Source organism: Morone saxatilis, unplaced genomic scaffold, assembly GCF_004916995.1.
Source record: "Morone saxatilis isolate NCDOM2014 unplaced genomic scaffold, NCSU_SB_2.0 Contig2, whole genome shotgun sequence".
NCBI classification, from domain to species: Eukaryota; Metazoa; Chordata; class Actinopteri; family Moronidae; genus Morone; species Morone saxatilis.
The window spans coordinates 27380505-27381810 of NW_023339762.1; the positions used below are offsets into that span (position 1 = coordinate 27380505).

Below are 1306 nucleotides of genomic sequence, written 5' to 3' on the forward strand. Positions count from 1 at the left end.
AATGTTAAACTATTCCTTTAAAAGAGCGTTGTTCAGTGATGAAATGGATGATCAGCACGGTATAAGACAGTATCGTCTGCGTAAAGACTGATTTGGAAGAGAAAATCTAATTTATACATCAGGGACTTTTCAAAGTTTGACACTGGAAGATCCCAGTTTGATTATATAACTCAGACTGTTGAAGCTTTACTATGCTGATTCAAACATCTCTGTGATTTAACTTTTTCCAGCAGACTGGCGGCAGGTTTTACCTGCAGACATGTTCAGTAGGCCCTCCAAGGTGCCTCTTAAACAGTCAGGTTAGTGATTGATTAAACCTGATCAGGACGAAGGTTGAAGTTGATCTGATGGGGGATTAATCAATGTTTCCTCTTCAGCCGGACCGTGTGTCCACAGAACCTGTCCAGAGGATAATTTCAGCTTCTCCATCCACAGTGGAGCGGCTAACGTTGTGGGTCCAAAGATCTGCGTCCAGAAAAAAGTGTAGGTCTTCAACTCCCTCTTCTCCTCAAACACTTCCTGTTTGCTTCACTGCTTTTAACGACATCATTGTGTAATGACTTCATTACATTGAATACACAACAACATTACTTGAATCGAGCAGCCATCTTGGAAATGTGTTTGTTTAGATTTTTTTTTTCAAAAGTTGCTAAAAATGTCCAAATAAAGGTGCTTCTTCAAAAGAAAGTTTCCTGTGTAGTCTAAAAAGTTGCTCAATCTAGCCACAAAACTGCTTAGCTGGCATCACTGGTCACCGTGTTTCCACAGTCCCACGATTCCTTGTGAAGCAATTTTCTCCCATTTCGCTTTCAGTGAGTCTTTACTCTTAGTCTATGCTAACGGTTCCTGTTTTATGAACTTTAATGTGGTGCATAATGAATGGTTAAGGTTTAGGAGCTAGACTTGTTGGACTCAGGACTTATCCAAGACTTGAGGCTTGAGACTTTGTTCATCTCGTCTGTCCTCTGCTCGCACGTTTATTGTTGATTATTATTTACATTTCGCAGGGTTCTTGGAACGATGCTGAACAACGCCGGATACGGAATAAACATTGCTATAATAAATGGTGAGTTCTGAACCAATAAACCTGTTTGCGGTTGGTTAATTGTCTGTCATATTAAAGCTTCTTTTTTTAACAGGTAAAACGGGAGAAGTCATAAAGACCGATCACTTTGACATGTACAGCGGCGGTACGTATTTACTGATATTCTGATTAATATCTTTCATCGACATGATGAAGATTTAAAAGATGAGTGTTTCTGTTGCAGATGTCAAACCTCTCATCGAACTCCTGAAGAGCATTGAG

General features: G+C 39.8%; 1 protein-coding gene across 1 annotated transcript in view; it reads left to right on the plus strand.

The window, feature by feature from the left end:
* The window catches only part of LOC118330999 (protein FAM3C-like), a gene marked incomplete at its 3' end in the record, with an annotated part of 2537 nt that extends 1231 nt beyond the window's left edge, over positions 1-1306 (plus strand). Inside the window, exons 3-7 of the mRNA XM_035665753.1 lie at positions 231-299; positions 378-483; positions 1008-1066; positions 1140-1190; positions 1269-1306. Of these exons, the coding sequence (XP_035521646.1) occupies positions 231-299; positions 378-483; positions 1008-1066; positions 1140-1190; positions 1269-1306 (323 nt within the window). The remainder of the gene's footprint in view (positions 1-230; positions 300-377; positions 484-1007; positions 1067-1139; positions 1191-1268) is intronic.